This window comes from Gossypium arboreum, chromosome 12 (genome assembly GCF_025698485.1).
Source record: "Gossypium arboreum isolate Shixiya-1 chromosome 12, ASM2569848v2, whole genome shotgun sequence".
NCBI classification, from domain to species: domain Eukaryota; kingdom Viridiplantae; phylum Streptophyta; class Magnoliopsida; order Malvales; family Malvaceae; genus Gossypium; species Gossypium arboreum.
This window is the reverse complement of record NC_069081.1, coordinates 110,629,934-110,640,502: the sequence shown is the minus strand read 5'-3', so window position 1 is coordinate 110,640,502 and position 10,569 is coordinate 110,629,934. Positions and strand designations below refer to the sequence as shown.

At 33.5% G+C, this 10,569-nt stretch overlaps 2 protein-coding genes across 3 annotated transcripts; one reads left to right on the top strand and one right to left on the bottom strand.

Annotated features, from left to right (window-relative positions):
* Positions 1-2,879: 2,879 nt before the first annotated feature.
* On the bottom strand, positions 2,880-8,409 carry LOC108479798 (DEK domain-containing chromatin-associated protein 1-like). Of its 2 annotated transcripts, none has more exons than XM_017782593.2 (11): positions 7,735-8,409; positions 7,601-7,634; positions 6,190-6,269; positions 6,061-6,120; positions 5,760-5,873; positions 5,584-5,664; positions 5,411-5,482; positions 3,989-4,484; positions 3,688-3,791; positions 3,572-3,602; positions 2,880-3,487 (listed from the first exon to the last, which is right to left on the bottom strand). In XM_017782593.2, the coding sequence occupies exons 1-11, from the start codon at positions 8,089-8,091 to the stop codon at positions 3,321-3,323; spliced, it is 1,596 nt and encodes a 531-aa protein (XP_017638082.1). In that variant the 5' UTR covers positions 8,092-8,409; the 3' UTR covers positions 2,880-3,320. The 2 variants fall into 2 exon arrangements, with proteins under 2 accessions (XP_017638082.1, XP_017638083.1); XM_017782594.2 differs by having other exon boundaries at positions 5,760-5,870.
* A 139-nt stretch (positions 8,410-8,548) lies between these two features.
* LOC108476914 (60S ribosomal protein L7a-2) lies at positions 8,549-10,528 on the top strand. Its single transcript, XM_017779287.2, has 7 exons — positions 8,549-8,625; positions 9,047-9,094; positions 9,188-9,389; positions 9,487-9,656; positions 9,774-9,902; positions 9,984-10,076; positions 10,155-10,528. Exons 1-7 carry the CDS (start codon positions 8,623-8,625, stop codon positions 10,284-10,286), a joined length of 777 nt encoding a protein of 258 aa, XP_017634776.1. The 5' UTR covers positions 8,549-8,622; the 3' UTR covers positions 10,287-10,528.
* The last annotated feature ends 41 nt before the right edge of the window (positions 10,529-10,569 follow it).

Genomic DNA, 10,569 nt, shown 5'->3' with positions numbered 1-10,569 from the left:
ATTTAATATTTTTATATGTCTTTTGTTCATTTGTTAAAATTTTGTATACAGATATATTAACTTTTTGGAATAATATTTGGTACACTGATAGTTGAGTTTTTAGACTTTACAAGTAGAGTCAAGGGATTGTAAGTGTCGTATAGAGGTATAATAATTTTTTTAAAAAAAAGACACATGGTAATTTTTAAAGCTAGTCATGGAATAAAAACATATCTTGCTAGTGTACCAAATACTAACCCTTAACTTTTTTAATGTTAAAATTATAAATATTATATATTTTTGCATTTTTTATTATAAATTACATACAATAACATATTATGTTAGCCCTAGTTTTTAAAATATTTTGATATAAAAAAGATAAATTATTAATTCTCACTTAGTCATATTTGAAATCAATTGATATAATCTTGTAAAATTATTTTAAGTGTTTACAAACTCATTAAATGATTAAAGTTATAAACTTTTACAAATTTAGAGCACTTTTACTGATACAGGTGCATACAAAGAAGTAAGTCAAAAAGCAACCTAAGCATTCCTCCAGACTTCAATCGATACTTAGGGGCTCTTCTACTGATACATTTACAATTGTATCTGATAAGTGTCAAAAGTAACATATTTTAATCTCATTCTTAATGAGTTTTTGGGTGATTATTCAATTCAAAATGGTGAATTTTATGCTCCTAATCCTTTAAATTCATGTTTCTATACTTAAGAGAGCATTTGGGAGCAAAACGAGCGAAAACAGAGCAAAAATCAGATAATTGGAGAAGATTTCAGGAGCCATACGGGTTGGGCCTTCCCACACGGGCTGCCACATGACCATGTGCTAGACCGTGTCGATTTCGTAGGCTGTATTCTGAACACTCAAAAAAACACAATTTTTAGGTTTTTTTTAGGCATTCTAAGACCTATAAATACCAAATATAAGAAGAGAAAGGGGGTCGTCAGAGTAGATTGAAGAAAACAACTCGGAAAATGCCATTGAAGTCGACTTTGAAGCAAATTTCCATCAAGATTGAAGATCTCCTTTTAATTTATTTGAAGTTTATTATGAGTTTCTTTATTTCTTGTGGATATACTGACTTTGAGATGTTTTTATTCGCGATTATGAACTAATTTTCTAAATATCTAGGGGAGATGAAACCTTTGATGAATTCTATCTTTTTATTTCTGTTTTACGCAATAAATACTTGAATCTTATTCTCAGTTATGTGTGCTTAATTCTTAATTTAATATTTTCAGATTATTAGTTCATGCTTGATGTGCTTAATTCAGAGGATGAATAGACTCTATTTAAGAGTAGATTTAGTATATAAACTTTTAATGTGATGCCATGACATTGAAAACCATAAAAAATGTGTCCAGCAAATACACCACTTGGGGATTTCTTTCAAGTTATTCATATAGAAATCAGATGAAGTCATAAAAATGGTGAAAATCATTGAGGTTTAAAAAAAAGTCATAAATAATGTGTAATTTAAGTAACATCAAAAGAAAATGTCTAATTTAAGTGAAATCATGAATAATAAATTTTGAACAATGTAAGAATGAACATTAGATTGCAAAATTCTAGAATACATATAAACCATGATGAAAATAATTGAAGTCAGTCAAAATTTTAATATATTTGATGATAAAAGGAAAGTAAATATTTATGATATGAATTTTCTTCACAATTATTTTATATGTTTTTCCTTAATAGATATTATAATTTTCATATAATTAATCAGCTATAAGTCGGTATTGATATATTCATATTTGTCAATTTTTATATCAACTTTTTGGTATAAAAATGAATTATCATTATCTAAATTTGAACCTTGAATTTTGAATGTTAATGAAGAGTTCTGAATCATTTTAATATTTAATATTATAATTCTTTCATACTCACCATAATTGATTATTTAATATTATAATTTTGTTCTTAACCACTTGCACATTAAAATGTTGGCTTCAATATCAATTTTCAATATTATACTTCTTTCATACTCACGTAACTGATTACTTAATATTATAATTTTTATAATTTTTATATAATGGAATTGATACGACTATTTTAAAAGAAAGAATTGTGTAGTATATGACAAATAATAAAATTTCAAAATGCTGACGTGTCCAAATTCTAAACCATTCATATAAGATTATTTACATTAAAAATGTGGGCTTCAATATCAATTTTAATATCACAATTCTTTCGTACTCACCATAACTGATTATTTAATATTATAATTCTTTATAATTTACATATAATGAAATTGATACAACTATTTTAAAAGGAAGAATTTATGTAGTACATGACGAATGATAAAATTTCAAGATATTTGACATGTCAAAATTCTAAACCATTCGTATAAAACTATTTACTTTTCTTATACAAGATTCCATGTGTTACATTTGTTACATTTATATAAGATTATTCTAAACCATTCTAATGTTGACCCCTACTATTACATTTGTTTAAAAAAAAAAACCAAAGCACCACGTTATTAAAATCTAATTAAATAAAACAAATCATTACTACGTATAGGTATATTATTAATATTTAATTCCGTGATTTTAATCACATCCTAGTGCTGATATAATTTAATTTTTTGTAAGGATGAACTTATTTCCACATGTTTGAAATGAATTAATTTCCATTTTGTTATAGTTTCAAATTTCTTTCTCCGTAACCAAAGCTATATTCAGTTACTGGGGTCTACTGTATGAAGGTCTGGTATTGCATGTGTTTAGTACGTGCTAATATTCATTTTTAATGCATTTGGAGAATTCTTGGCAATATATCCATGTCTAAAAATATATCACATGAGAATTGAACACAAATACTTTAAGAAAAATGAAAAACTCATCGGTAAAGTAAAGTACAAAAAAAACCAATATAACAAAAGATACATTAGAACTGTTTAATGTCATAACGGGTACATACATATCATCCTACTATCAAAATACTAGGTAGTAATCGTTTTCGACCAATGAAGTGAGGCAAGACTGGTACAACTATAGTTTCGTCCCAACACATTTTACTAAAGCATTCACTGCCTAACTAACTACACAACTAAATACAACTCGAACAATTTCAATGAAGAAAATACAGATGAAAAAAAAAACAAAACTAAAAGGTCATGTAAGTTGAGGCCAGACCAACAATATAAGTTAAATACAAAATGAGTTGGTAACTCATGCTACAACCCCACCTATTTGAACATCTAAAATGACTACAATTTTATAACTGTATGAGACTAGCAAGAGAACTATGGAGGGTGATAAATTACCAATGACTGCAGATATCTCACACGTTCCTCATGGTGATATGTAATTCCTCAAGTATCATCGTTCCCATTCCCATCTTTATCCGCACCCTCACCTGTATCAGCATTCTCCTCACTTTCCTCCCCTTCTTCGTCATCAGACATGTTATTTATTGCTTCGGTAATAATATCCTTCACCTCAGCTTTTCTGTGAATCAAATCCAGATCAAACTGCGTACCTGACATGATCAAATCTTATAATTAGTGAAGTCTAAAAATTGAAATTGTAACTCATATACATTAGAAACTAAAGGGAAAAATACCAAGTTGCCGAAGAATATCCGATAATGTTGCCTGCATCACAAACAGAAGAAAAGCTTAGCACTACGGTCTCGATTATCATTTCATCTCCAAAGCTACGCAAATAGACACTACTTACAGTGTTGAAGTCCACTTTTTTTAGAATATCTACCACTACTTCATTTATCTCTTCCCTGCTAGGCTCAGCTTTTGGCTTCTTGCTGCTTTTGCCTTTACCTGTGGCTGCATAAGCTCAATTGATGAGAATCAAATCAAAAAATGCAAAAGAACACTTCAAATATCCCTGGCCTAGAAGATTTTCTTTTAATAATAAACAGTTAAACACATCAAAATTTAATAAAAATCTTATGAACAAAAGCCTGAGTAAACATGCAGAGTGTTTCAACGGTATAGGCGTATGTATAGCTAGAGAAATCTACCTTGAGTCTTGGTAGAAACCTTTGCTGGTGATTTGTTCGTTTGCTTCTTACCAGGAACCTCGTTTTTGGTGGAAAATTTAACATCATTAGAGCCTTCCTTTCCAACCTTTTGCTTTTTTGATGCAGAACCCTTTAATTTAGAGCCTGGAGTCCTATCACCATCACTAGCACCCTGTTTTGAAGTTGATCCGGAAGACTTTCTGCTAGATTTTGCAGAGGTAAGCTTCTTTCCAGATGCCGATGTCTCCTTAAGTTTTGAATCTGGACGATCCATTGCAATCTTTTTGGAGGTATTTTTATTGCTTGACTTCTTGGGTGCGTCTTCTTCTTCCTTTGAGTTAGTCTCTTCGTCATCACTCTCCTCTTTGACTGTAGTGTCAACATCATCCTCATCAGAATCATCTTCACTGGCAGGGGATTCAACATCTTCATCTTTTTCCTCAACTTTGGATGAACGCTTACGTTTTTCCCCACCTTGGGGTGTGCTTTGTTGCTTCTGCATTGCAGAACAGGGAACAAAATAACAAGCATCAAGCATTTTCAGTTGCCGAAATTTCCATACAGATCAAATATTAAGTAGAAACCAGCAAAGAAATAAGCATACGATAGAAACTTTATCATTTCAAGCAGCAGCAGCCAGCTAGATTTCTGCAGCAAGTCCTTATTTGAGAGTTTAAACAGAAAATATGTAAAATGGCAATGCCAACTTCACCCGAACAAAACAGTTCAAAATTTTGTTTCATTGAAAAAAGAAACATAGGCAAACCTACCAACTTGAAAATTGATTAAAATCACATTGATTAAAAGTAAAGGTTTGGAAACTTGGATTAAGGATAGACATTGCTTTAACCCTACAAACCCAGGAAAATCTGAGCATGGTTCTGTATGTATTTAAGATAAAAAACAAATAAATTCAAAAAATAAATACATGCAAAACAACCAGTAAGTAGGGGCAGGGTTAAAAAGATTACATAGGGAAGAAAGTACAAGTCTTTAGAGCACCATTTTGGATTGGCCAAGAATAATTAACGACACATAAAAAAAAAAATGAGCATTTGACAATTTTAAAACTTTCATCCTTATTGGCCAAAAACCAATTTTGTCAATTTCAATCATAGCATTAAGGAAGGATTGGATTGGTGATGTCACATTAGACCAGTATCTTCTATGAAGATCCTAAATAAGAACCGAACTTTAACATTGAGCATAAATCATTTGTTCTTAGTGCTAATTAACATAAAAAAAAGTTAACCACATCATAAGAATTTTAAACCCAGCACTGAAGGTGTACGGCGGATTCAATAAATTTAAAAACTGCACAGCAATACATGCAGAAACAAGCACTAGTCCACAATCATTGATAAATAAAGTAAACAAAAAGACATGTATATATAAAATGGAACACAACCAAAGAGGACAAACCTTGGCTGATGTGTCTGATGTTTCACCAGAAGCAATGTTTTTGCTTGGTGTAGCGTTACGCTTTTTACCCTTCTGAAACGAGATGAATAAAAGAATCTCATTCAATCTCAAACAGACAGTAAATCATGCCAAATACTCAATAGCAAGCAAAAGATTATAAAATAACAGTGCACCTGTTCCTTTTCAGCAAGCAGAATGTCAGTTGTAGCATGGGGAGATTCCAGAAATTCCAACAATTTGGCAGAGAGTTCCTCCTGAAGAATGAAATGAGTTATTCTGAAATAAACAAGTATGCTTACTACATAAAAGCTGATATATTATACATATTTATATATATTTTCTTACTAACCTTTCTTACAGTGGTTCTCATGATTGGAATATTCAGCAAATCACAGAAATCAACTAATTTTTCTTTAACACATTTGTCAATTTTTTCCTTTACTTTTGCCTTTTGTTTTTCCTGCTGGGAAAAAAATGGGTATTAAGATTTTACTTAGTGAATAAATGTTATACATATAGTCAAAGCATACACTATGTATCTTAATTTAAACATACCTTACTACATGCAAGAAGAGAAACATGCAGGTGATGGACCACAGGAGAAAGAAAATAAAAATAAAAACCAACTTTTGTAAGATTAAAGCAAATACCTCATTCTCAACCCAAACATAACCTGAAAATTGGCCAATGTTTCTCTTCAATCTTTGAGGCTGCAAAAGCAAAGAAAAAAAGTACATAAAAAGGCATCATGAAACAACTAGACAAGATAACTTGATTACCTTTGCTTTCTTTCCAAAGAGTATCATATGGAGCAGCTGCAGATTATCATCATATTTTCTCTTCGACAACTTGAAAGCCACTGAAACAGTTTACAATATCAGAAGAAAAATAGGCCAGACTCTGCAGTAACAACAAAATTGAATGAACATAAAAGAAAGATTGCTTGATATAAATTGCCATCACAACAAAATGATTAGAATACGATCACCATCCAAGACAATTTGAGTCTCAAATATTAAATGAAAACTGCAACAGTTTAATATGCACAACTCTGGTAGCTAATTGAGGCAGTGGCGAAGCCGGGGGGGGGGGGGGGGGAAGGGCAGGGGTTGGCCCTAAAATGGAAAAATTTTCATTTAGACCCCTTTATAATTTATAAAATTTTAAATTAATTATGGTAAAATTGCACTTTGGCCCCCACCCCAAAATGATGAAAAAAGTATTTAATCCTTTAAAAATTATAAAGATATAGGCCATTAAAATGGTGAAATTGCATTTTTACTATCGTAAAAATATACAATCTAATTCCGGCCCCCCTCAAAAAAATTTTCTGGCTTCGCCCTTGGATTGAGGGTTTAGAATCCAAGTATTTGCCAGCCTCTCAGGGAGCTAAGGTCTACATCAACCAATAGTTTTTCTTTTAAAGACATAACAATTATGACTTATGAGAACCTTTTTAGCATTGTTGCAATACTGATTATGCAATGGAATCAACCTCAAGTACTTCTTGCTTCTGTGATGTGATCAGCCCTAGGTGTGAAGCTCGTGATACCTTTTCTTTATTCAATTTTCCCTATTTTGTTAAAGAATTTCAGGTTACTTTTATCCCAGCCCCTAGCCTCCTAAGCTGCGTGGTATCACTTAAGGACTAAATATTTACAGTGGTTTTTTACTACTGTATCTTCTAGTAAACACAAGTAATTTGAGCACATGTAAAACTCATACCAAGAACGGCAACCTACAATGAAACAATTTACATGAAAGTGAAAACAATTGCAGTCATCATCAACAAGAATTGGAAAGCTAGACCCAAGTATTCATCCATTTCCATTATTTATTAATACTTATTGAAGCTTAACCATAACCACACATGGAACCTGTATAAACTCAGTTTTAATACTGAGTTTGAATGTGATTACTAACATCACATTGGCAGGTTTTATGAAGACATATTTTTCAGCTTCATCAAAGGCGAATTCAATAACCAAAACTCAGATATTTTACAGCATCCAACACAACATTTGCTCTTCGGATAATGTTAAGAAGTACTAAGTTCAACAATTTCCTAGTGGTAATCACTTTGACTAAATTCCATTACAGGTCGTTCATTGAATAACGAATAGAAGTACTGTCCAATCCCATGAATCTGATAGGAAATAATTCTAAAAAAAAAAAAAACCAGTTACGTACCATTTGGAATATCTTTAAGCTGTGTACCAGGACCCTGAAAGCAACACGAAATTCAAAAACAATAAAAACACTGAAGCCAGAAGGGAGCAAAAGAATGGGCAAAAACCAATCACACCAAAGAAAAAACATAATACCTTTTCAATTGACAAAGGTTTGGGAGTGGAAGACCTGGGAACAGATGGAACCGAGTACCTTTCAACGACTTTCCTTTCCCTCGTAGGCCTATCACTACTGGGCGTCATAGGCTCTTTCTTCTCAGCTGAACCTCGATTGGGTTTCCTGGAGCTTCGCTTTCGACTACTATCTTCTCCCTTCTTAGCACCTTTCTCTCTGTTCTCTTCGTTGTCTTCCTTTTCATCCTCCTCTTCGTTCTCTTCAACTTCCTTCTTTTCCTCACTTTCCCGAGAAACCTCTTTAGTTTCCTCCTTTTCCTTTTCCTTCTCCTTCTCTTCCCCCATCGGCTTGTTCTCGTCTGGGGTTTCCGTCTCCATAGAAACCACCAATCAAACAACCAAAAACCTGAGTTTTTCCCCTAAAACCCTAAAATTGAAACAAACCCTCAAAGGATCAAAGAGAGAGAGTTAGTAGCCCTCGTGGTTGGTTAACTAGTCCAGTAAAATGAAACAAAATTTGGTGTTTTCACTGCTTTTTGGATTGAATTCAGGGGAATTGCGGGGCAAAATTCAGATAAGAACAACATTTCTTAGTTAGATCGAAGAGTCAGAACTCAGAACGAGCGGGCAATCAAAAAACGGGGGAAAGCAAGTTTTGCTAATTTTTTTTCTAAATGGACTTTTGGTCGGGTCCAATAGGCTTTAATGTCTCAAACCCGTTTACGTCTGTTAGCTAACAGTTCAGATATGTACAAGAATCCGACAAGCCCATAGTTTTCGGGAACTGGCCCAGACATCGATCTTGTTATTATATAAACCTCAGTCGTTTCGCGTATACTTTGTCGTTCTTCGTAGGGTTTTCCTCCGCCGTTCGTAAAAGCTTGGAAGAAGACTAAAGTGGTGCAAAAAATGGTAAATCTGAAAACCCCATTTTCAAATCTCCAATTTCATTTCAATTGTTCTCGTTAAATATTCTTTTTTTTTTTCTTCTTTTTGATGCAGTTCGCTGAGCTTTTTATTGGTGTTGTGTTTTTTGGATTGAATATTGAATGAAATCTAGTTAGAGGATTAACATACGAGGAACTCTTATTATAATGTTGTAAAAGGTTAGCATAAGTCTCTGTTAGCTAAAGAACTAATGTTTGAGTTGCTCAATAAGTTTTGAGAAATTTATCAAGTACCCTAATGAGCTAGAGAAATTTATCTATTCTTTGAAGAATTCTTTTTAGTGGGTGGTAATATAAGTTTAATGCTATGAACCTATTTATGAATTGATGTACTTGTTTAAAAGAGTTGATCTTTGTGTTCTTATTTGGTTCATTGGTAAATGCAGGGCCCCAAGCGAGGTGGAAAGGTGGCCGTCCCAGCCAAGAAGAAACAAGTAATTTTGTTACTGTCATCACCTGAGCGCCCCTCAAATAACTTGATTGTGGTCTTACTATCTGTTTATTATTTTTTTGATTTTGGAAATTAGGAGAAGGTTGTCAATCCATTGTTCGAGAAGCGTCCAAAGCAGTTTGGTATTGGAGGGGCTTTACCTCCAAAGAAGGATTTGCATCGGTTTGTGAAGTGGCCAAAGGTTGTCCGCATTCAAAGGAAAAAGAGGATCCTTAAGCAGAGATTGAAGGTCCCACCTGCATTGAACCAGTTCACCAAGACTCTTGATAAGAACCTTGGTACACTAAGACTTTCACCTGTTTCTGCCCCTCTTTTATTCCCTTCCGGCTTTCTAATGGTTGGGATTAAACCGCGGTTCTTTTTTTGTCATTGTAGCAACAAGTTTGTTTAAGTTGCTTCTCAAATACAGGCCAGAGGACAAGGCAGCCAAGAAGGAACGTCTCCTGAAAAAGGCCCAAGCTGAGGCTGAAGGAAAAGCCCCCGAGTCTAAGAAACCAATTGTTGTGAAATATGGACTAAACCATGTTACCTACCTTATTGAGCAGGTATCCCTTAAGTTCGGTCATACTCATAACCTTCAGTTTAGTTCCTGTGGTACCTTGCATTCTGTTTATATGTTAAGTTCCTAAAAATATTGGCTATGTTTACTATTTCTCGAACAGAACAAGGCTCAATTGGTGGTTATTGCTCATGATGTGGATCCGATAGAGTTGGTGGTGTGGCTTCCTGCTTTGTGCAGAAAAGTGGAAGTGCCTTATTGCATCGTCAAAGGGAAATCACGTTTGGGATCGGTACTTTTCTTTCAGATTTGTTTTTCTTTTCTACCAATTATAGAATCGAGGTAGCTCATATTTCTTTTTATACTACTGCAGATTGTCCACAAGAAAACTGCTTCGGTCCTGTGCTTGACCACAGTCAAGAACGAGGATAAGTTGGACTTCAGTAAAATCCTCGAGGCAATCAAGGTAAATCAAACCCCAGAGTATAAATAATATCTGTTCTTGCTATAATTCGTATAATTAACTCTGGCACTCATATTGCAGGCGAACTTCAATGATAAGTACGACGAGTACAGGAAGAAGTGGGGAGGTGGTATCATGGGATCCAAGTCACAGGCCCGAACCAAGGCAAAGGAGAAGCTTCTTGCAAAGGAAGCTGCACAGAGGATGACTTAAAAGATCACCATTGTTATCCTTCCGGTTGTACTTTCAGTTTTGTTTTCGATTTTGTTTAGATTAAATGGTCCTCTTTTTTAAGTAAAAGCTGCAATCAACTTTCAAACTTTAGTTTCTTTTCTTTTTTACAGAGGAATATTTATAGATTTCTGTTTGAACTTTCGAAATAACTTTCTAGCTACTGTTTTGATGAAAATTTGTGGGCTTATAATGAAAAACTATCAATTATGCGGTTGATTTAACTTTTCCATTTCCGGTTACTAAATAATGCTTCATTTGAGTG

Coding starts and splice junctions, on each gene's coding strand:
- LOC108476914 (XM_017779287.2), top strand. Junction 9,095..9,187: donor TCCCAGCCAAGAAGAAACAA/GTAATTTTGTTA, acceptor TTTGGAAATTAG/GAGAAGGTTGTCAATCCATT. Junction 9,657..9,773: donor TTACCTACCTTATTGAGCAG/GTATCCCTTAAG, acceptor TTTCTCGAACAG/AACAAGGCTCAATTGGTGGT.
- LOC108479798 (XM_017782593.2), bottom strand. CDS start 8,091: ATGGAGACGGAAACCCCAGACGAGAACAAGCCGATGGGGGAAGAGAAG. Junction 6,270..7,600: donor GCTTAAAGATATTCCAAATG/GTACGTAACTGG, acceptor AAACTGTTTCAG/TGGCTTTCAAGTTGTCGAAG. Junction 5,483..5,583: donor TGCTTGCTGAAAAGGAACAG/GTGCACTGTTAT, acceptor ATCTCGTTTCAG/AAGGGTAAAAAGCGTAACGC.